The sequence below is a fragment of the Furipterus horrens genome, unplaced genomic scaffold (assembly GCF_987537825.1).
Source record: "Furipterus horrens unplaced genomic scaffold, mFurHor1.1.pri manual_scaffold_10, whole genome shotgun sequence".
Lineage (NCBI taxonomy): Eukaryota > Metazoa > Chordata > Mammalia > Chiroptera > Furipteridae > Furipterus > Furipterus horrens.
In genome coordinates this window covers 77,936,214-77,957,954 of record NW_028327180.1, presented here as the reverse complement: position 1 = coordinate 77,957,954, position 21,741 = coordinate 77,936,214, and the positions used below count along the sequence as shown (strand labels likewise).

The following is a 21,741-nucleotide window of genomic DNA, read 5'->3' as shown; positions in this document are numbered from 1 at the left end:
CTTTTGGACTCCGCCCTCTCCAACCTTGAATAAGCGCAGTCAGTACTGGTTGGATCTGTAATTTCTGGGACTTTTGTGCCTGTGGCTCTGGGTCCTGAGGCCTGAGACCAGGTGTACCCAAATGGAGGAGGAGACGGTGCTGCTTGGTCACAGAAGTGGTAGCAAAGTGTCTGTAGCCTTTGCCACCTCCCTCCCAGGGCTCAAGCACAGCAGAGCCCAGACAAGACCAAATCCCAAGATCGAGAAGGGCATCTGTTTGTAGGGCTGAGTGCTGCAATTTTGGAAATAGTTGCATTCATCCAGCAAAGGGTGTGAGGAGTTCTGATCTGACGCTGGCTTTGGGGTAGCCCACAGGAGGTAGCAAGAACACCAGAAATGGAGAGGCCAGGGTCAGGGCACCCAAGGGCAGGGCTGGAGGAGTGAGGGAGAGGGTGACTCCAGGCGCTGAGCTGTCCTATCTGCTTAGCAGGCTTCCAGGTCTTGGCTAACCGTCTGCATTAGGATCTGAAGCACACAGGAGCTAGTTGTAACTAACAGGGGTTTTCACACTTTCATTCAAACCAAAGCAATTTGGATGACAGGTCACATTCACTTCGAATATATTACCCGAAGGACATGTTAAAGGATGTGCAAGGAGACCCAGGTGGTTGCCTTCACTGCTGAGTTGAAATTGTTTAAATAAATAAAAAAGTATTTTAAACAAAGACTTTCAAAGCCCCAGACCTTAAGATGACAACTAGTGCTGCTTATTTTTTCCTTTGAGAAGTGCATACAAAATACAGATGATGGTTATAAAACATAAACTGTAATGGTTATTTGCTGGAACAGAGTCCACCACTGGAACTGCATCATGAAGCCCAAGGGCCATTAGTGACAGGAAGGGGAGGGGACAAGGAGCATTGCAATGAATGATGTGAGCAGGAGGACTGCCACTGAGATGCAAAAAGAAAACCGACAGAGGTTTTAAAAATGATGCAGCTTCAGAACTAAGTTGTTGACCACATTCAAACTAAACACAATTTACACAGAAGGCCAAATTCACACCTTTAACTTTTAAAATGTAGGAGTAAAAAAATTAAAAACAGTTTAATTCGCTCTCTCTCCACCCCTTTTTTAGTGTCATTAGAGAAAGATTAATTTGCTCATTCTCAGGTCTTAAAAGCCTCTGCATCATTTTTATTTTCAACAAAGTGAATCATCTTTTACAAAACCATGATGTCCCGGCAAAGTTGCATCACTGGGGCAGCTGAAAAGACAGTGCCCATGGTTAACAAAACCGAACACCTGGCTGGAGGAGTCGTCAGGTGGCTCGGTGCACCCTCACGTGCTTCTAGAAACAATCCCGGCCACAGAACAGGGGCTCTACCTTCAGTGCCCAGCAGAATGCATGGGCTGCCTGCCAGGTCTCTCCTTTCCCAGGACCCAGTTTTAACTTCTGGCTGTTTTTCTGGCCAGTGCTATATGATGACCAGGTGATACCACGTAAGCTGCTCCTTCCGAAGGCTAACGAGGGTGTCCCAACCCCCCACAGTAGTCTTGCCCTCTTCTTTACCACCACCTCCTCTCCCCGCTTGCCAGTCTCCTCCCAGTGCTCCCGGAGGCCTCTCCAAAAGCCTCCCACCCCCACTCTCTCCACCTGCCCCCGCTGGCTCCACCCACACCGAGACCCGAGACCGGGAGTGGCCACTGCAACACCGGGCCTTCCTTCCTGATGGCAGAGGTGGCCTGCACCACTCTTTCCCAGGGCCCAAGAGCAGACCAAGCTGCACACCAAGACCGCACGTTTGCCTACCTTCTGGCCGAGGAAGAGGCTCTTGGTGGAGAGAACTGTGAAGCCGTCGGCGGGCGTGCCCTCGGTCGTGCTGTCAGCACTGGCTGCCTTGCTGACTTCTCCCTGCTTCTTCTTACACAAACAAAAAGAGTCGGTTTGTGGCCTGCACAGGCAGAGGCCTCGCAAACCTGGGCGTTCCTCAGGAGGAGGCAGCTCACAGGCCCCGCCCATAATACTTGAGAGAAAACAGGAAACTAATTCAACAACACGTCTCAGCTTTTCTCAAAGTGGGGGCTGCAGGCTTACTTTGGAGTATACGAATTCTATGAAAAGTGATAAATTGTATTTTCAGCATTTTATAATCTAAAAAAGTACCTATCAAAGATAAAACTTTACGGTGATAATTTAGAACGGAACTATTTTCACAGATTGAGACCAAGTAAATGACTCTCTAAATTAAGGGTCTTCTCTTTCTAGAGGACTGAACAATATTCAAGTTTGAAGAGGAAAAAAACATTGTTCTAGGTCATTAGTTCTCAAAGAGCCAAAAAGCAGACCAAGGACCATAATCTTCCAGCCCTCCCCAGCCCAGGAAATAAGACTCTCACTCTCCTTCATTAAAACCAGCCTTGGAGAAGGGCCCATCGGTCTGCCTGGAGCCCCCCCAGCTCTGTCGTGGGCATGGATCTCACATGCTCAGCATCATTCAGTCTGAAGTATGTGTACCCTAAAAGGTTCCCAAGAGCCTTTCAAGGGTTACGTTGCATGGAGAACTTTAATCAGTTTCCAGACCCTCAACTTTCTAACATACTTGTAAAATTGACCTGCCCTGACAGTGACCAAGGTGTCACGCACAACCACCCCTCTCCCACTTCCCAGACTAAATACTAGCATGGCGGACCCCAGGAGGAGGAATACATGTAAAAGCTATTTGGACCGAGGATGAGGCTTGTATTTAAAATGGATATTTTGAGTCATTTGGGGATTTTCCGCATCCACATATAATGCAGAGTGATGATAGTGGGAACAATGACAATTTTGGTTTAGACACTAAACCTTTTTCTTCCCCCAATTATTGCCGAAAAGTAAATCACTCCTGAGGAAAGGTCCAGTGGGGACAAATCAAGTAGAACTTCTCTGCTGGAGTCACATCCAGTCCCCACAGCCTGTCAACCTGAGGGTTAATCCCACCACTGATGTGCCAACAGTAATCAAGACTCAACTACAACAGGATGGCACACACTACCCACACAAGGGACACCTGGCTCAGGTGACCAGGGAGATGGTGCCACTGGGCCTCATAGGACAACTACTACTGGAAAACTACTACTCTGGCAAGACTGGGAGGTGTAGCATATCTACTTAGTACATAGAAACAAATACAGGAGGCAGCCAATATGAGGAAGCAAGCATGTCCCAAATAAAAAAAATAGGAGAATACTCCAGGAAAAGTGTCAAAGGAAATGGAGGCAAGTAACCAACCAGATATAGAGTTCAAAACACTGGTTATAAGGCTGTTCAGTGAACTTAGATAAAAACAGATGAACTCAGTGAGAACTTAAAGACAGAAACCATTAAAAAAGAAATCAGTTAAAAATGAGGAATACAGTAACTGAAAGGAAGAATTCATTAGATGGACTCAACAGCATATTAAATGAAGCAGAGGATCAAATCAGAAATCTGGAAGACAAGGGAGCAGAAAACAACTGGAACGGCAAAAAAAATTTTTTTAAACATAAGGATAGTTTAAGACAGCATCACAACCTTTTTGGGACCAGTTTCATTGAAGACAATCTTCCAAGGACTGAGGGTAGGGTGGGGTACAGGAGGCGGGGCTCAGGCGCATACCTCCTGCTGTGCAGCCTGGTTCCTAACAGACCACAGGCTGGTACCAGTTTACCGTCTAGGGGTTGGGCACTGCTGGTTTCAGGGACTTTTTGGACAACATCCAGCATAACCAACATTTGCATCACAGGGGTACACAAACAGGAAGAGAGAGAGCAAGAAACTGAAATTTTTATGTGAAAAAATAATGACTGATGGAAACAGACATACAAGTCCAGGAATCAGGGAGTCCTAAACAAGATGAACCCAAAGAGGCCCACATCAAACCACATCAAAATTAAAATGCCAAAGGTTAAATATAAATAAAGAATCATAAGAAGTAGCAAGAGAAAAGCCTTTAGTGACAAACAAGGGAGCTCCCATAAGACTGTTAATTTTCAAAATAAGCTTTGCAGGCCAGAAGGGATTAGCATGAAATATTTAAAGTGATGAAAAGCAAGGAACTACAAGATCACTCTATCCATTTAGAATCAAAAGAGAAAGAGGTTCCCAGATAATTAAAAAACAAAAACAAAAACAAAAAAACCCTAAGAGTTCATTACCATTAAATGAGTATTACAAGAAATGTTAAAGGAACTTCTTTAAGATAAAAAATATTAATAAGAAAATATAGGAAAGAGAAAAATTCTCACAAAAGCAAGCAAATAATAAAGAAGTGGATCAACCTACTATAAAGATAGTACAAAAATTAAAAGGCAAAAGTAGGAAGATCATGTGCAAGTATAGCAATATATGGATATATACACAAAGTAAAAAATAATCAGAAAAACAGGCTTCTGGCCAATATGGAGGCTTCACCTCCTCGCACAACCATAAGAAGGATTACATTTACCTCAAAACAAAAACCAACCACAACTGCCAGAAAATCAAACTGCATGGAAGTCCAACAAACAAAGATTTAAAGTAATACTTATCTCTACCTAACACACAGAGGCAAACACAGGAGGCTGTCAAGTTGAGGAGACAGAAAAGTATGGCCCAAAAGAGGGAGCAGATCAAGGCTCCAGAAGGAGAGCTAAGGGGCAAGGAGATAACCAACCTAACAGACACGAAGTTCAAAACATTGGTGATAACGATGCTCACAGACATGATTGAGTACAGCAAATGCATAAGGGAAGAAGTGAAGGCTACACTAAGTGAAGAAAAATCCACACAAAACCAATAGTGAGGGGAAGGAAGCCAGGCTTCCAATCAATGATTTGTAATATAAGGAAGAAATAAACAGTGAACCAGAACAGAATGAGGAAACAAGAATTGAAAAAAATGAGGAGAGGCTTAGGAACCTCTGGGACAACTTTAAACGTACCAACATCTGACTCATAGGGGTGCCAGAAGGAGAAAAGAAAGAGCAAGAAATTGAAAGCTTATGTGAAAAACTAATGAAGGAAAACTTCCCTAATTTGGTGAAGGAAATAGACATACATACAAGTCCAGGAAGCACAGAGAGTTCCAAACAAGCTAGACCCAAAGAGGACCGACCACACCAAGACACAACCATAATTAAAACGCTAAAGGTTAAAGTTAAAGAGTGAATATTAAAAGCAGTAAGAGAAAAGAAGAGAGTCACCTATAAAAAAGTTCCCATAAGACTATCAGCTAATTTATCAAAAGAAACTTTGCAGGCAAGAAGGGACCGGCAAGAAGTATTCAAAGTGATGAAAATCAAGGACCTACAACTAAGATTACTCTATCCAGCAAAGCTATCAGTGAAAATGGAAGGGCAGATAAAATGCCTCCCAAACAAGGTAAAGCTAAAGAAGTTCATCATCACCAAACCCTTATTATATGAAATGTTGAAGGAACACATTTAAGAAAAAGATCAAAACTATGAACAGTAACATGACAACAAACTCACAACTATCAACAAATGAATCTAAAAACAAAAACAAACTAAGCAAACAACTAGAAGAGGAACAGAATCATAGATATGGAGAGCATATGGAGGGTTATCAGCTGGGAGGGGGAAGAGGGAAAATGGGGAAAAAGGTGCAGGGATTAAGAAGCATAAGTGGGAGGTACAAAAATAGACAGGGTGACATTAAAGGAGAAGCCAAAGAACTTACATCCATGACTCATGGACATGAACAAAGGGGGCAGATTGCCGAGGGAAGGGAGGTACCGGGTGGAAGGGGGCAAAGAGGAAAAAATTGGGATAACTGTAATAGCATAATCAATAAAATATACTTAAAAAATAATAAAAATAAAAAATAATTCAAAAACATCATGGAGGGGGTGAGTAAAAACTGTGGTGCTTATATTGTGTTTCAGCTTGAGCAACCAACCACTTAAAATAGTGCTATAAACATAGTTTTGTATATAGTAAGAACATAGTAACCACAAACCAAAAATCCACAAGAGATCATTGTAAAAGGGATAAAGGAATTCATATGCAACACTGCAGAAAGTTATCAACATACAACAGAAGAGAGCAAGGGAATAAGAAAGAAACAGAGAAGAACCACAAAAAACAATAAAAAAAAAAAACCCGGACTTCCGGCCAAGATAGAGGCGTAGACAGACATGCTGCATCTCCCTTCACAACTAAGAAGGAATACAACTACCTCAAAACTAGAAACAACCAGAAGTTCCAGAAAATCAAACTGCATGGAAGTCCAACAAACAAAAATATAAAGAAATACTCATCCAGACAGGAAGGAGGGACAGAGCTGGGGCAGAGAAGACGTGGTGTAGTGGTGGCAGCAGTGGCAGACCAACAGAAAGCACAGTCACACGTTTTAAAAATCAAGAGAGACACCTGGGGAGCATTCCCAACTCCTGGACCTAGAAGCTCACGGTCCAGCACCGGGGAAAATCAAGCCTCATTGCTTCTGACTGTGCAGACCAGTGGGGGTTGGGATGGAGGCAGAAACTGCTGGTCTCAGCAGAGTCCGCTTGTTTAAAGGGACCCACGGTCCTACAATGTCCAAAGACCCACCCACTCTGGGAACAATGGCCAGGGCAACAGCTAGAGAGGCGCCAGTCCCATATGAAAGTGGGAGAAGTGCCTGGAAAAGGGGCGAGTGCTGGGCAGGCGGCATTGTTCCCTCTCGGACCCCTCCCCCCCACACAGCGCCACAATGTGGTGAAACAGGTCACCCTGTACTGATGAATCCCTAAGGCTCCACCCCTTACAATGTAACAGGAGCGACAGTTCTAACTGGGACATGGAGGCAAACAAACACAGGAGCCTGTCAGAATGAGGAGAGAGAGAAGTATGGCCCAAAAGGGGAAACCAATCAAGGTTCCAGTGGGAGAACTAAGCGATGAGGAGATAGCCAACTTAACAGATGAGGAGACAACCTAACAGACACAGAATTCAAAACACTGGTGATAAAGATGCTCACAGGCTTGACAGATTTGCTTGAGTACGGCAAACGCATAAGAGAAGTGAAGGCTATGCTAAGTGAAACGATGGAAAATTCACACAAAACCAATGGTGAAGGGAAGGAAAATGGGGTTCAAATCAATGATTTGGAACATAAGGAAGAAAACAGTCAACCAGTCCAGAATGAGGTAGCAAGAATTGAAAAAAATGAGGAAAGCTTCCCAAATTTTGTGAAGGAGATGGACATACAGGTCTGGGAAGCACAGAGGGTCCCGGGTGAGCTGGACTCAGAGGGACCACACCAGGATGCATCATGACTGACATACCAAAGGTGAAAGATAAAGACAGAGTCCTGGGGGCAGCAAGAGAGAGGCGGAGAGTTGCCTACAGGGGGGTGCCTATAGGACTATCAGCTGATTTCTCAGAGGACACTTTGCAGCCAGGAAGGGACTGGTAAGCAGTATTCAATGTGATGAAAGGCAACCTATAACCAGGATTACTCTGTCCAGCAAAGCTATCATTTAGAATGGAAGGGCAGATGAAGTGCTTCCCAGACAAGGTAAAGCTAAAGGAGTTTATCATCACCAAGCCGTTATTATATGAAATGTCAAAGGGACTTACTTAAGGAAAAGAAGATCAAAACTATGAACTCTAAAATGACAACAAACAACTATCAATAACTGAATCTAAAAAATAAAAATAAAATCCAACTAAGCAAACCAGAATAGGAACAGAATCATAAGTATGGGGATCATTTGGAGGGTTATCAGCTGGGAAGGGGAAGAGGAGAACTGGGTATATGGTGCAGAGATTAAGAAGCATAATCGGTTGGTACAAAATGGACAGGTGGAAGTTAAGAATAATACAGGAAAAGGTGAAGCCAAAGAACTGGCATGCACGACCCATGGACATGAACTAAGGGGGTTGGGATTGCTGGAGGGAAGGTGGGTACTGGGCAGAGGGGAACAAAGGGGGAAAAAATTGGAACTACTGTAACAACATAATCAATAAAATATACTTAAAAAGAAAAAATAAAATGGCCCCAATTACATACTTATCAGTAATTACTTTAAATATAAGTGGACTAAATGTTCTAATCAAAAGACATAGGTTGCTGAATAAATAAAAAGAGAAGACACATGCATATGCTGCCTGTAAGAGATCCAGTTCAGATCAAGGCACACACAGGCTGAAAGTAAAAAAATGAAAAAAGGTATTTCACATGAATGAAAATGAAAAAAAGAAAAAGCTGGGGTAGCCATACTTAGACAAAGTAGACTTTAAAACAAGGGCTATAACAAGACAAAAAAGGGTATTTCATAATAATAAAGGGATCAGTACAAAAAGAGGACATAACTCATGAACATCTATGCACCCAATCTAGAAGCACCTATATAGAGAGAGCAAATATGAACAAACATAAAGGGAGAGATCAATAGCAAGACACTCATAGTAGGGGACGTTAGCACCCTATTTACATCAAAGGATAAATCATTTGGACAGAAAACCAACAAGAAAACAGTGACCTTAAAAGACTCATTAGACCAGATGGACTTAATTGATATTTTTTAGGACATTTCACCCAAAAGCAGAATATACATTTTTCTTAACTGTACGTAGAACATTTTTTAGGATAGAGTACACATTAGGCCACAAAATAAGCCTCGATAAATTTAAGAAGACTGAAATCATATCAAGCATCTTCTCCAATCACAAGGGTATGGAACTAGAAATCAGTTACAAGAAGAAAACAAACAAACAAAAATGTGGAGGTTAAATAACATACTACTAAAGAATGAGTAGGTTAACAATGAGATCAAAGAAGAAATCAAAAGATACTTTGAGACAAATAAAAATGAAAATGAAAACACAATGGCCCTAAAATCTATGGAACACAGCCAAAGCAGTTCTAATACAGAAATTTATAGAAATACAGGACTACCTCAAGAATTAAGAAAAATTTCAAATATACAAATTAACTTTACACCTAAAGGAATTAGAAAAAGAACATCAAAGTTCAATGTGAGAAGAAGGAAGGAAATAATAAAGATCAGAACAGAAATCAATGAAATAGTTTTAAAAAAATAATAGAAATGATCAATGAAACTAAGAGCTGATTCTTTAAAAAATAAAATTTATAAACCTTTAGCCAGACTCATCATGGAAAAAAAACAACAACAAAAAAAACGGCCCAAATAAATAAAATCAGTAATAAAAGAGGAAAGTAACATCTGACACCACAGAAATAAAAAAGTATAATTATAAGGAAATGCTACAAACAATTACATGCCAAGAAACTAGACAACCTGAAAGAAATGGGTAAGTTCCCAGAAACACAATCTATCAAGGCTGAAACAGGAAGAAACAGAAAATCTGAACAGACCAGTAACTGCTAAAGAAACTGAATCAGTAATCAAAAACTCCCAACAAACAAAAGCCCTGGACCAGACTGCTTCACAAGTGAATTTTACCAAACATTCAAAAAATAAGGTATATAATTCTCAAATTATTCAAAAAAATTCAAGAGGAGGGAAGTCTCCCAAAGTCATTTTACATGGCCAAAGTTACCCTGGTATCAAAACAAAACAGACACACTTCAAAGAATGAAACTGGATCACTCTTTTATACCATATACAAGAATAAACTCAAAGTGGATGAAAGATTTAAATGTAAGACCCAAAACCATAAAACTCCTAGAAGAAAACATAACCAATAAACTCTTTGACACTGTGCTTAGTAATATTTTTTGAATGTCCCCTCAGGCAAGGGAAACAGAAAGAAAAAATAAATAAATGGGACTACATTAAACTAAAGAGTTTTGCACAGTAAAGGAACCATCAACAAAATGATAAGATAACCTACTGAAAGGGAAAAGATATTTGCCAATGATATAAGGAACTCATACAACTTAACACCAAAACACACACACACACACACACTCTCTCTCTCTCTCTCTCTCTCTCTCTCTCTAATTAAAAAATTGACAGAGGACCTGAACAGACATTTCTCCAAAGAGGACATACAGATGGCCAACAAAACATGAACAGATGCTCAACATCACTAATCATCAGGGAAATGCAAATTAAAACTATGATGAAATATCACCTCATACCTGTCAGAATGGCTGTGCTATCATCCATAAATCCACAAACAAGTATTGGCAAGGATGTGGAGAAAAGGGAGCCCTTGTACACTGTTGGCTGGATTGTAAATTGGTGCAGCCACTAAGGAAAATGGCATGGGGGTTCTTCAAAAAATTTGAACTATAATTACCATATTACCTGGCAATTCTACTTCTGGGAAGAAATCTAAAACACTAACTTAAAAAGAAATATACATCCCTATGTTCATTGCAGCATTATTTATAATAGCAAAGATAAGGCAGTAACCCAAATTGTCCATCAACAGATGACTCAATAAAGAAGCTGTGGTACATATATACAATGGAATATTGCTCAGCCATAAAAAAGAATGAAATCTTGACATCTGCAACAACATGGATGAACCTAAAGGATATTATGCTAAGTGAAATAAGTCAGACACAGAAAGACAAATACCATGATTTCACTTATATGTGGAATCTAATAAACAAATAAACAAAACAGAAACAAACTTCTAGATACAGAGAACAAATTGATGGTTGCCAGACTGGGGGTGGGGGGAAGGGATAGGTGAAAAAGGTGAAGGGATTAAGAAGTACAAATTGGCAGTTATAAAAACAGTCATAGGGATGTAAAGTTTAGCACAGGGACTATGGTCAATAATATTGTAGTAAGATGAGTACTAGACTTATTGAGGTGATCACTTCATAGGTTCTATAAATGTTTAATCACTACGTTGTACACCTGAAACTAATGTAATATATTATGTCAACTGTAATTGAAAAAAAAAATTTAAAAAGAAAGTAGGGAGTGAGAAATATTACATATGGCCATGTGCTCCTGCAGGATGAATCTGGACAGTAACTCAGGGCAAGGCCTGTACCCTATCTGCCTATTTAGGATTCAAATTCATTACCACATTAACACTTACTAACATTGAGAATTAGGTCTAAATTTGCTGAATTCTTTTAACAACAAGCACTGCTTTGGCATGTAGGTTATATGGCTAACCTGGAACATGTTCCATAAATTAAATGAGCTAAATCTGAAGCTCCAAAGTTTTAATATAAATGATAAGACAAAAAGCATTTATCCAGAAATGGGATAGTAGCAAAGATATATTAAAGTTATTCCTATTTTGGTTTTCTTCATACTTTGAGCGTATCTATCAGATTTGACACATGAAAGAGAAATAGGTATAATCAACAATTACATGGTCAATCTTGGTAAAGCTTTTTTGATATACTTCTCAGGACACAGGAAAGGGAAAGGCTGGATGACAAATCCTTTAGCAGGTCAGATGTTTCTAATTCTGTGCTTTCAACAAAACTAAAGAAATACCAAACTGAGTTAACAGCTGATCGATCATTAAAGAACAGACTGACGTAGTTAATAGTAATGTATCAATGCTGGTTTCTTAGTTTTGACTAATGTACCAGGTTTATGTAAGATGTTAACAAGGAAATTGGGTGAGGAACATTCAGAAACTCTCTGTACTGTCTTTGTAACTTTTCTGTAATTTAAAACGATTCTAAAATAAAACATTTATTAAAACAAATTGATGACAGAGTACTATGTGATTGTTGGCATATAACTCAGAAAGAGTTCAGAGGATTGAGTAATGTTGCTCTTACAAAATCTTCTCCATTCCTATTTAATTATATTTCTGAACAAGATTTTCCAGGCATTTATACCTATAAATATAAAAATATAGGATGCTGAATCCTATTTCATTTTAGCAATATGTAACATTCATCTTAGAATACCTGAGTTAATTGAAAAACTGTCTCCATCTATGCCATCAGTTCCAAGAAATTTTTACCTTTTCCTTAAGTTATTAAAATTTGTAATGTATTTGCCAGTTTGAGCAATTGTGAATATTATTAATAAATGTGATCATTCTCCAAGCCTGTAAAATCCATAACCTTTAGTGAATTTATAAAATATTTTCAAAATAAATTTGAATTTATATACATCATTTTTCTTGTGAAGATCAATAAAATACTAGAAGCATAAAAATGTTACATTAGGATAAAATTTGTGGGGCAAGAAAAGGGAAATAAGGGCTCAAGGAGAAAAGTAATGTCAAATTTCCAACTCTAAAATAAAAAAAAAGCTAGTTTGTGTTTTTAAAATGATGATGGTATATCAAGTCATCATAGTATTTAGATTTCTTTGAGTGCATTTAAATGAGTGATGAAACAGTTTTTTTTTTTTAATGTCAATTTTATTATATACCAAAAAATTATACCCTTGGTAGATGTTTAAATTTATTATGAAAAGTTTAGCTGTCGAATTTGAATGTGTGAGATACGAAGATTTTCAAAACTATTCAAGGAGGTGAAAAAGCCCTAACTGACAGGACTTCAGGCAGTTGGGAATTCGAGTTGCTTTCGTTGGGAGGAGGCGAGCCTGAGTACTTCCTTGGGTTCTGGCCCAACAAGTCAGCAGCCGCCTGTGGGGGCAGAGGATAAGGCTTAGCCTGTGATCCTTCATACTGAGCATTTTCAGCAGTATATACAGGGGTGGGCAAAAGCAGGAAGACACGCAGGTTATGGTTATTACAGTAGCTTTATTAACTCAAAAGAATGTCGCAATGGTAAAGAACAAAACCGTACTTTTGTCCACCCCAGCATATATGTACATGTGTGCACACACACACAATGGAATATTATTCATCCATTAAAAAAGAAAAAAATCCCACCAGAAGCCCAGAGAATTGCAAATAAGATAAAGGCAAAGAAACCCACACAGACACACATTATAATTAGAATGGCAAAAGTGAAATACAAGGAGAGACTCTTAAAAACAGCATGAGAAAATCAACCTGTTACATACAAAGGAATCCCCCAAAGAGTAAAAGCAGATCTGTAAGCAGAAACTACAGGCCTGCAGGGAGTGGCAAGATATATCCAGAATGCTAAAAGTAAAAAAACAAAAAACCCTTCGAACCAAGAAAACTCTACCACCCAGCAAAGTTTGTCCTTCAAAATTGAATGGGAGATAGAGGAGTTAACCACTAAACCAGCCTTACAAAAAGTGTTAATAGAACTTCTTTAAGCTGAAAAGAAAGGGTGCTAATTAGTAACACAGAAAGATATGGAAGTATAAATCTCACCGGTAAAGATAAATATATAGTACAAGGGGTGGACTAATCACTTACAAAGCAAAAGCCCATAGTGGATACACGAAGGAGAAAGAAAGGTGTCTATTCATACCACTAAAAATATCATCAAATTACAAAGAGAGCAAGAGAATAAGAAAGAAACAGTAGAACTACAAAGAGCCCAAAACCAACAGGATGGCAATAAGTATATACTTATCAATAACTACTTTAAATGTAAATTAACTAAATTCTCCAAACAAATGACAGAGTGGTTGAATGAATAAAAACACAAGACCCATCTATATGCTGCCTACAAGACTCACTTGAGATTCAAGGACACACACAAGTTGAAGGTGAAAGGACAGAAAAAGATTTTCCATGCAAATGGAAACCAAAAGAAAGCTTGGGGGAAGGACTTCCGGCCAAGATGGAGGCCTAGACAGACATGCTGTGTCTCCCTCCACAACTAACAAGGGATACAACTACCTCAAAACTGGAGACAACCAGAAGTTCCAGATAATCGAGCTGCACGGAAGTCCAACAAAGATATAAAGAAGAAATACTCACCCAGACAGGTAGGAGGGGCAAAGCTGGGGCAAAGAGGACACGGTGTGGTGGTGGTGGTGGCAGCAGCAGCGGCAGGCCAGCAGAAAGAGCAGTCACACATTTTAAAAAGTGGTGAGGGACACCGGGGGAGCACACCCAGCACCAGATCAGACCATGCAGCTCACAGTCCCAGTGCCAGGGAAAATAAAGCCTCATTGCTTTTGACTGTGAAAACCAGAGGGGGTTGGGGCAGAGGAAGAAACTGCTGGTCTCTCAGTAGAGCCTGATTGTTTAAAGGGCCCCCCATGGTCCTAGAACGCCCTCAGACCCACCCACTCTGGGAACAACGGGCAGGGCAACAGCTGGAGAGGTGCCAGTCCCATACGAAAGTGGGAGAAGGGCCTGGAAAAGGGGCGAGTGCTGAGTAAGCGGCATTGTTTCCTCTCAGACCCCTCCCCCACATACAGCACCACAACGTGGTGAAACAGGTCACCCTGTTCTGATGAATCCCTAAGGTTCTGCCCCTTACAACGTTAACAGGAGCCACAGCTCTACGTGAGACACGGAGGCAAACAAACACGGGTACCTGTCAAGATGAGGAGACAGAGAAATATGGCCCAAAAGGGGGAACAAATCAAGGCTCCAGAGGGAGAACTAAGCGACAAGGAGATAGTCAACCGAACAGACAAGGAGACAGACAACCTAACAGACACAAAGTTCAAAACACTGGTGATAACAATGCTCACAGACATGATTGAGTATAGCAAATGCATAAGGGAAGAAGTGAAGGTTATGCTAAATGAAACAAAGGAAAATCCACACAAAACCAATGGTGAAGGGAAGGAAACCAGGGTTCAGATCAATGATTTGGAACATAAGGAAGAAAACAGTCAACCAGTACAGAATGAGGAAACAAGAATTGAAAAAAATGAGGAGAGGCATAGGAACCACTGGGGTAACTCTAAACATGCCAACATCTAAATCATAGGGGTGCCAGAAGGAGAAAAGGAAAAGCAAGAAATTGCAAGGTTACGTGAAAAAATAATGAAGGAAAACTTTCCAAATTTGGTGAAGGAAATACACACACAAGTCCAGGAAGCACAGAGAGTCCCAAACAAGCTAGCCCCAAGGAGGGCCACACCAAGACACATCATGATTAAAATGTCAAAGGTTAAAGACAAAGAGAGAATCTTAAAAGTAGCAAGAGAAAAGCAGAGTTACCTACAAAGGGGTGCCTATGAGACTATCAGCTAATTTCTCAAAAGAAACTTTGCAGGCAAGAAGTATTCAATGCGATGAAAAGCAAGGACCTACAGCCAAGGTTACTCTATCCAGCAAAGCTATCATTTGGAATGGAAGGGCAGATAAAGTGCTTCTCAGACAAGGTAAAGCTAAAGAACTTCATAATCACCAAGGCATTATTATATGAAATACTAAAAGGCCTTATTTAAGAAAAAGAAGATCAAAACTATAAACATTAAAATGACAACAAACTTACAACTATCGACAACTAAATCTAAAAAATAAAAACAAAATCCAAATAAGCAAACCAGAATAGGAACCGAATCATAGTATGGGGACCATTTGGAGGGTTATCAGCTGGGAGGGAGAAGGGGGAGAAATGGGGAAAAGGTGCAGGGATTAAGAAGCATAATCGATTGGTACAAAATAGATAGGAGGAAGTTAAGAATAATACAGGAAAGGGTGAAGCCAAAGAACTTATATGCACGACCCATGGACATGAACTAAGCGGGGTGGGATTGCTGGAGGGAAGGGAAGGGGGTAGTGGGAAGAGGAGAACAAAGGGGAAAAAAATTGGGACTACCATAAAAACATAATCAATAAAATATACTTAAAAAAAAAAAAAGCTGGGAGAGCTTTACTTACATCAGACAAAATAGACTTTAAAATAAAAAGTGCGATAATAGATTAATGAAGGGCATTATATAATGATAGAAGGATTGATCCAACAATAGGGAAATAATATTTGTAAATATTTATGAAGCCAACACAGAAACACATAAATATATAAAGCAAATATTAACAGATGTAAAGGGAAGTAATTAAATAGAAAGTAATACAATATCAGGAGACATCAGGACCCCATTTTCATCAATGAATAGATCATTCAGAGAGAAAATTAGGAAACTCAGCCTTAAATGGCATGTTATATCAGATGGAATTAACAGATACGTACAGAACATTCCATCCAGAAGTATTCCTCTCGAAGCATTCCTCTCAAATGCACATGAAACATTCTCCAAGACAGACCATGTGTTAGGCCACCAAACAAGCCTTAATAAAGTTAAGAAGATAGAAATCATATCAAGCATCTTTTCTGACCACAATGGTATGAAACTGTAAATCAATTACAAGAATAATACTGATAAATACACAAATACATGGAGATTAAACAACATGTTAGTAAATCAATGGATTACAGAATAAATCAAAAGGGAAGTAAAGAGAAAGCAGTTCTAGGAGGGAGGTTTTAATGATAAATCCCTCATCAGAAAAAAAAAAAGAAAGAAAGAAAAATCTCCAATAAACAACCTAACTTTACAACACCTTCAAAGAACTAGAAAAAGAACAGAGCCCAAAGTTAGCAGGAGTAAGTGAACAAGACTAAAAACACAATAGAAAAGATCAATGAAACTAAGAGCTGGTATCTGAAACAATAAATAAAATGGACAAACCTTTGACTAGACTCACCAAGAAATAAAGAGAAGACTCAAAATCAGAAATGGAAGAGAAAGATTACAACTGATAGCACAAAAATACAAAAAATCGTAAGAGATGACAAAGAGCAATTATGTGCCAAAAGACCAGACACCTAGAAGAAATGGATAAATTCCTAGAAACATAAATCTACAGAGACTGAATCATGAAGAAACAGAAAATCTGAACAAACTAATGACTAGTAAAAGGATTGAATCAATAATCAAAAACCTCCCAATAACAAAAGTCCAGGACTTCACTGATGATTTCTACCAAACATTTAAAGAAGAATTAATACAAATCCTTCTAAAATGCTCCCAAAATATAGAAGAGGGGGCAATACTTCCAAACTCATTTTACAAGGCCAGCAATACCTTAATAACAAAACCAGACGAAAGATGCCATAGGATCATATATCATGATCAAATGAAATTTATTCCAGGGAAGCAAGGATGGTTGAGCATTCACAAATCAATGTGATACTCCATATTCACAAATGAAGGATAAAAATCATATGATCATCTCCATAGAAGCAGGAAAATTATCTGACAAAGTTCAACATTCATTTATGATTTAAAAAAAAACAAACAAAAAACACTCTCACCAAAGTGGTACAGAGGGAATGTGCCTCAACATAATAAAGACCACATTATGACAAGCCCAGAGTTAACATCATACTCAATGACAGAAAGCTGAAAACTTTTCCTCTAAGATCAAGAACAGGACAAGAATGCCTACTCTTGTTACTTTTATCCAACATAGTATTGGAAGTCCTAGCCACAGCAATTAGGCAAGAAAAGGAAATAAAAGGCATCTAAACAGAAACAAAGAAATAAAACTGGACATTTTCAGATGACATGACAATATATACATAAAACTCTAAACAATCTACCAAAAAACTGTTTGAACTAATCAACAAATTGCATAAAGTTGTAGGATACAAAATTAACACACAAAAATCTCCTTTGTCTATACATTACTAATGAACTATCAGAAAAAATTACAGAAACAATTCCACTTACAATCACGTCAAAAAGAATAAAATACCTAGAAATAAATTTAACCAAGGAGGTGAAAGACTGTAAGACATTAGTGAAAGAAATTGAAGACACAAATAAATGCAAAGATACTCTGTACTCACAGATTGGCAGAATTAGTATTGTTAAAATCCATACTACCCAAAGCAATCTACAGATTCAATGCAATCCCAAATAAAATTCCAATGACATTTTTTCACAGAAACAAAACAAAGAATCCTAAAATTTGTATGAAACCATAAAAGACCCTAAATAGCCAAAGAAATCTTAAGAAATAAGAACAAAGCTGGAGGAATCATGCTCCCTGATATCAAACTATATTACAAAGCTATAGTAATCAAAATGGTATGGTATTAGCATCAAAACAGACACATAGATCAATAGAACAGAACAGAGTCCAGAAATAAACCCATGTACATACGGTCATTTAATTTTCAACAAAGGCACCAAAAATATGCAGTGGGAAAAGGATAATCTCTTTGATAAATGGTGTTGGGAAAACTGGATATCCACATGAGAAAGCATGAAACTATACTCCTATCTTACACCATACACATTAACCAACCCAAAATAGATAAAGACTTGAACTAAGACCTACAATCCTAAAACTTTAGGAAAAAACATAATAGGTAAGCTCCTAAACTTTGGTCTTGCCAGTGACTTTTTTGGATTTGACACCAAAAGCAAAGGCAACAAAGCAAAAATAAATACGTGGGACTCCATCAAACTTAAAAACTTCTGCTCAGCAAAAGAATCCATAAGCAAAATGAAAAGGCAACCTATGGAAGCAGAGAAAATATTTGCAAATCACATATCTGATGAGGGATTAATATGCAAAATATACAAAGGACTCATAAAACTCAACAGCAAAAAACCAAAAACCCAATTTAAAAACTGGGCAAAGGACCTGAATAGCTATTTTTCTCCAGAGAATATATACAGATAGCCAAGTACATGAAAAAGTGCTCAACATCACTAATTGTCAGGAAAATGTAAGTGAAAACCATCCAAGGCCCTATATCTATTGTTTTGTTTTTTATTTAAATGGGGCCCTCAAAATTGTTTAAGCCTCACACCCCCATGAATCACTTCTTTCCTCATGTTGTAAAAAAATAAAAAATAAGTTGTGGGTAAAAAAAAAATATATATATATATATATGTGTGTGTGTGTGTGTGTGTGTGTGTGTGTGTGTGTGTATGTATATAATATTATTCAGCCATAAAAATGAAGGAAATCCTGCCATTTGTGACAACATGGATGAAACTTGAGGGCATTATGTAACTAAGTCAGGCTAAGAAAGACATACTGTATGGGCTCTTTTATATGTGGAATCTTTAAAAATAAATTAAAATAAGAGACTTCCGACCAAGATGGAAGCGTAGACAGACATGCTGCATCTCCCTCCACAACTGAGAAGGAATACAACTATCTCAAAACTAGAAACATCCAGAAGGTTTGGAAAATCAAACTTCATGGAAGTCCAGCAAACAAAGATATAAAGAAGAAATACTCATCTAGACAGGGAGGAGGGGCGGAGCCAGGGCAGAGAGGACACGGTGTGGTGGCGGCATCAGCGGGAACAGCAGCAGGACGGCGGAAAGCACAATTACACGTTTTAAAAAGTCAGGAGGGACACCTGGGGAGCGTTCCCGGCTCTTCACCAGACCGCGCAGCTCACACTCCCAGCACCAGAGAAATTCAAGCTTCATTGCTTCTGACTGTGCAGACCAGTGGGAGTTGGAATGGACACAGAAACTGCCGGTCTCTCAGCAGAGTCCACTTGTTTAAAGGGCCCCCACGGTCCTAGAATGTCTGCAGACCCACCCACTCTGGGAACAACGGCCAGGGCAGCAGCTGGAGGGGTGCCAATCCAGTACGCAAGTGGGAGAGGTGCCTGGAAAGGGGGTGAGTGCTGGGCAAGCGTCATTGTTCCTTCTCGGACCCCTCCCACACATACAGCGCCACAACGTGGTGAAATAGGTCGCCCTGTACTGACGAATCCCTAAGGCTCCGCTCCTTGCAATGTAGTAGGAGCGACAGCTCTCCCTGGGCAATGGAAGCAAACAAACACAGGAGACTTCTGGCCAAGATGGAGGCCTAGACTGACATGCTCTGTCTCCCTCCACAACTAAGAATGAGTACAACTACTGTAAAACCAAAAATAACCAAAAGTACCAGAAAATAAATGGAAAGTCCAATGTATGAAGTTATAAAGAAGTGGTGCTCGTCCGGACAGGCAGGAGGGGTGAAGCCAGGGAGGAGAGTTCAAGCTGTGCTGTATGCGGCGGCAGCAGCAGCAGCGACGGAGGCAGGACAGCGGTAAGCACAGATACCCGTATTTAGGGGGAGGTGAGAAGCACCTGGGGAGCACCCCCAGCTGCAAACCAGACCTGTCAGCTTGCGATTCCAAAGCCGGGGAAGGCAGACCTCTGTTGTCTTGGACTGTGAGGCCCAGAGGGGCTGGGGACAGAGGATGAGGCTACCGGTCTCTCAGCGGAGAGTGAATGGCAGGAATCCATCTTGGACCCCCACCCCCCTCAGAAAACGCCACAACGTGGTGAGATGGGTCGCCTGGTTGTAAGGAGTGCACGGGACTCCGCTCCCTATAGCATAGGAGGTGTGACAGTCCCGCCCAGGAAGCAAAGGTAAACACAAAACAGTCAGGATGGCACAGATCATGATAGAGATCCTGGCGACGCAGCTGACCAGACAGCAAATATCTAATCTAACGGCTCAGCAGATAGGAAATCTTTCTGAGGCAGGGTTCAGAGCTTTGGTTATAAAAATGCTTACAGACCTAACAGCAGAGCTTAAACAAGACTGCGAAGGAATGGTTAGTTCTGCTAAAATTAACAAAAACACATACGAAACTAGTGGTGAGGGCAAATAAACTAGGGACCAAATCAACAAATCGGAACATAGGGAAGGAACAAACAGTCAACCAGTGCAGAAAGATGAAATGAGAAGTGAGGAAAGTGAGGAGAGGCTCAGAAACTTATCAGACAGCTATAAGTGGGCCAACATCCAAATCATAGGGTTGCCAGAAGGTGAAGAAGAAGAACTAGAAATTGAAAAATTATGTGAAAAAATAATGAAGCAGAACTTCCCTAAGTTGGGGAAGAAAATAGGCTTACAGGTCCAGGAAGCACAGAGAGTTCCAAAAAGACTGGATCCAGGGAGAACCACACCAAGACACATTATAATCAAAATGTCAAAAAATTAGGGACAAAGAGAGAATCTTAAAAGCAGCAAGAGAGAAGATGAGAATTACGTACAAAGGGGTCCCAGTAAGACTATATCAGCTGATTTCTCAAAGGAGACTCTGCAAGCAAGAAGGGACTGGCAAGAAATATTCAAAGAAATGAAAAACAAAAACCTACAGCCACGATTACTCTATCTAGCGAAGCTGTCAGTCAGAATACAAGGGCAGAGAAAGTGCTTCCAGGACAAAGTAAAACTGAAGGAGTTCATCAGATCCAAACCACTGTTACACGAAATGTTAAAGGGATTTGTTTAGGAGAAAGAGGATCGAAACTATGAACATTAAAATGAAAACTGTATCGCAACAACTAACAACAGAGCTAAGAAATCGAAACAATGGCAAACTAAGTAGGCAACGGAGTGGGAAAGAGTTATAGGTATGGGGAATATTTTGGGGGGAGGTCATCGGGGAGGGGGAAGGGGAGAAAAGGAGGAAGACGGTATAAGAATTAAGAAGCATAGCAGGAGGGAGTGGAGTAGATAGGAAGATGTTGAGAAGAATTATATGCATGACCAATGGGCATGGACTAAGGTGGGGGGCAACTGGAGGGAGGCGGGTCACTGGGTGGAGGGGAGCAGAGGGAAAAGAAATTGGGACAACCGTAACAGCATAATCTATAAAGCATATTAAAAAGAAATAAAAGAAAACTAAATAAATTCTTAAAAATAAATGAATAAATAAAATAAAATAAAATAAAAAAAGAAGTCCCTCTAACATTTCTTGTAATACTAGTTATGTGTTGATGAACTCCTTCAGCTTTTTCTTGTTTAGGAAACATGATTTCTTACATTGTACCATTGATGAACAAAAAGACTGATTTTAAATCTTTCATTACTGTTTTACCTGGCCAATGTAAACTTCACATCCTAGCAAAGCTGTATTTCATATTACTTTTGTAAAGAATTGATTATGGAGAGACCTTTAGATGGATTTAATTTTTTAAAAATACCAGACAGGATTTCAAGTGATTCCCAGGAAGGTTTTTAGGATAATTAAATTTAAAATACTTCTTGGGCATGAAGTATCTAT

At 39.6% G+C, this 21,741-nt stretch overlaps 1 protein-coding gene across 4 annotated transcripts in view; it reads right to left on the bottom strand.

Annotated features, from left to right (window-relative positions):
• MACROH2A1 (macroH2A.1 histone) overlaps positions 1-21,741 on the bottom strand; it is a 95,199-nt gene that overhangs the window by 21,549 nt on the left and 51,909 nt on the right. For 2 of the 4 annotated variants that reach the window (XM_090288292.1, XM_090288290.1), the window contains exon 5: positions 1,793-1,903. In XM_090288292.1, coding sequence (XP_090144418.1) covers positions 1,793-1,903 — 111 coding nt within the window. The remainder of the gene's footprint in view (positions 1-1,792; positions 1,904-21,741) is intronic. The other 2 variants (XM_090288291.1, XM_090288293.1) reach the window with 1 other exon arrangement.